At 33.4% G+C, this 697-nt stretch overlaps 1 protein-coding gene across 1 annotated transcript in view; it reads right to left on the bottom strand.

Moving 5' to 3' along the window:
* DENND1B (DENN/MADD domain containing 1B) overlaps nt 1–697 on the bottom strand; it is a gene marked incomplete at its 5' end in the record, with an annotated part of 149,949 nt that overhangs the window by 75,470 nt on the left and 73,782 nt on the right. Inside the window, one exon of the mRNA XM_009073966.1 lies at nt 142–222. Within this exon, the coding sequence (XP_009072214.1) occupies nt 142–222 (81 nt within the window). The remainder of the gene's footprint in view (nt 1–141; nt 223–697) is intronic.

Raw genomic sequence — 697 nt, 5'->3', positions numbered from 1 at the left:
AAGAGAGAGAAAAGGGTGTCCAAGCCAGTTAATGATGGGAAGCAACAAATCTTTTAAAGGGTTGGAGTTTCTTTTTGCTCCAGCCTTACCTACTATTTCATAGTCAGTAACAGAAATAGGAGTAAACCAGAAAATACTTACCACACTTAAACTGACTAAAGCGTTCGCCTTTGGCACGGGATGGCTATACAATGATTTTAATAAATCATTCGAGTCATTTTCCTATAGGGAATAGTTTTAAAGGCAATTCATTATCATATAAAAACTAATTACTATTTACTACACATCAAACTATATATTGACAAAGGCATATAAATATTTAATGACAAATACAATTGGAATCATAGTGAAGTATTCAAATAGTAAGTATAAAACCCAGGTCAGCTTTGTATCTCATAAAATAATTGTACCTGCATGTTAATCCAATCTCTTATATATTTCCCCATATACTCCTTAAATGAATCACATCATTTGCAACTGAAAACCGTGGTAACATGTCTAGCTGGTCTGTGCATCCAAGACATCATCTTCCTAAAACTGTTAGCCATGATATATGTCTAGTCAAAGTTTTGCTAAATATACAGCTACATATCTCTATTGCATATTATAAAAATGTTTCATCAGAACACATGAAACAGTTAACAAGGTTTGCTAAAGGTACATACAGCTACCTGGTTTAAGTGGGATCCCCCACTTT

The sequence above is a fragment of the Acanthisitta chloris genome, unplaced genomic scaffold (genome assembly GCF_000695815.1).
Source record: "Acanthisitta chloris isolate BGI_N310 unplaced genomic scaffold, ASM69581v1 scaffold14104, whole genome shotgun sequence".
NCBI lineage: Eukaryota > Metazoa > Chordata > Aves > Passeriformes > Acanthisittidae > Acanthisitta > Acanthisitta chloris.
This window is presented reverse-complemented; position numbering and strand designations above follow the sequence as displayed.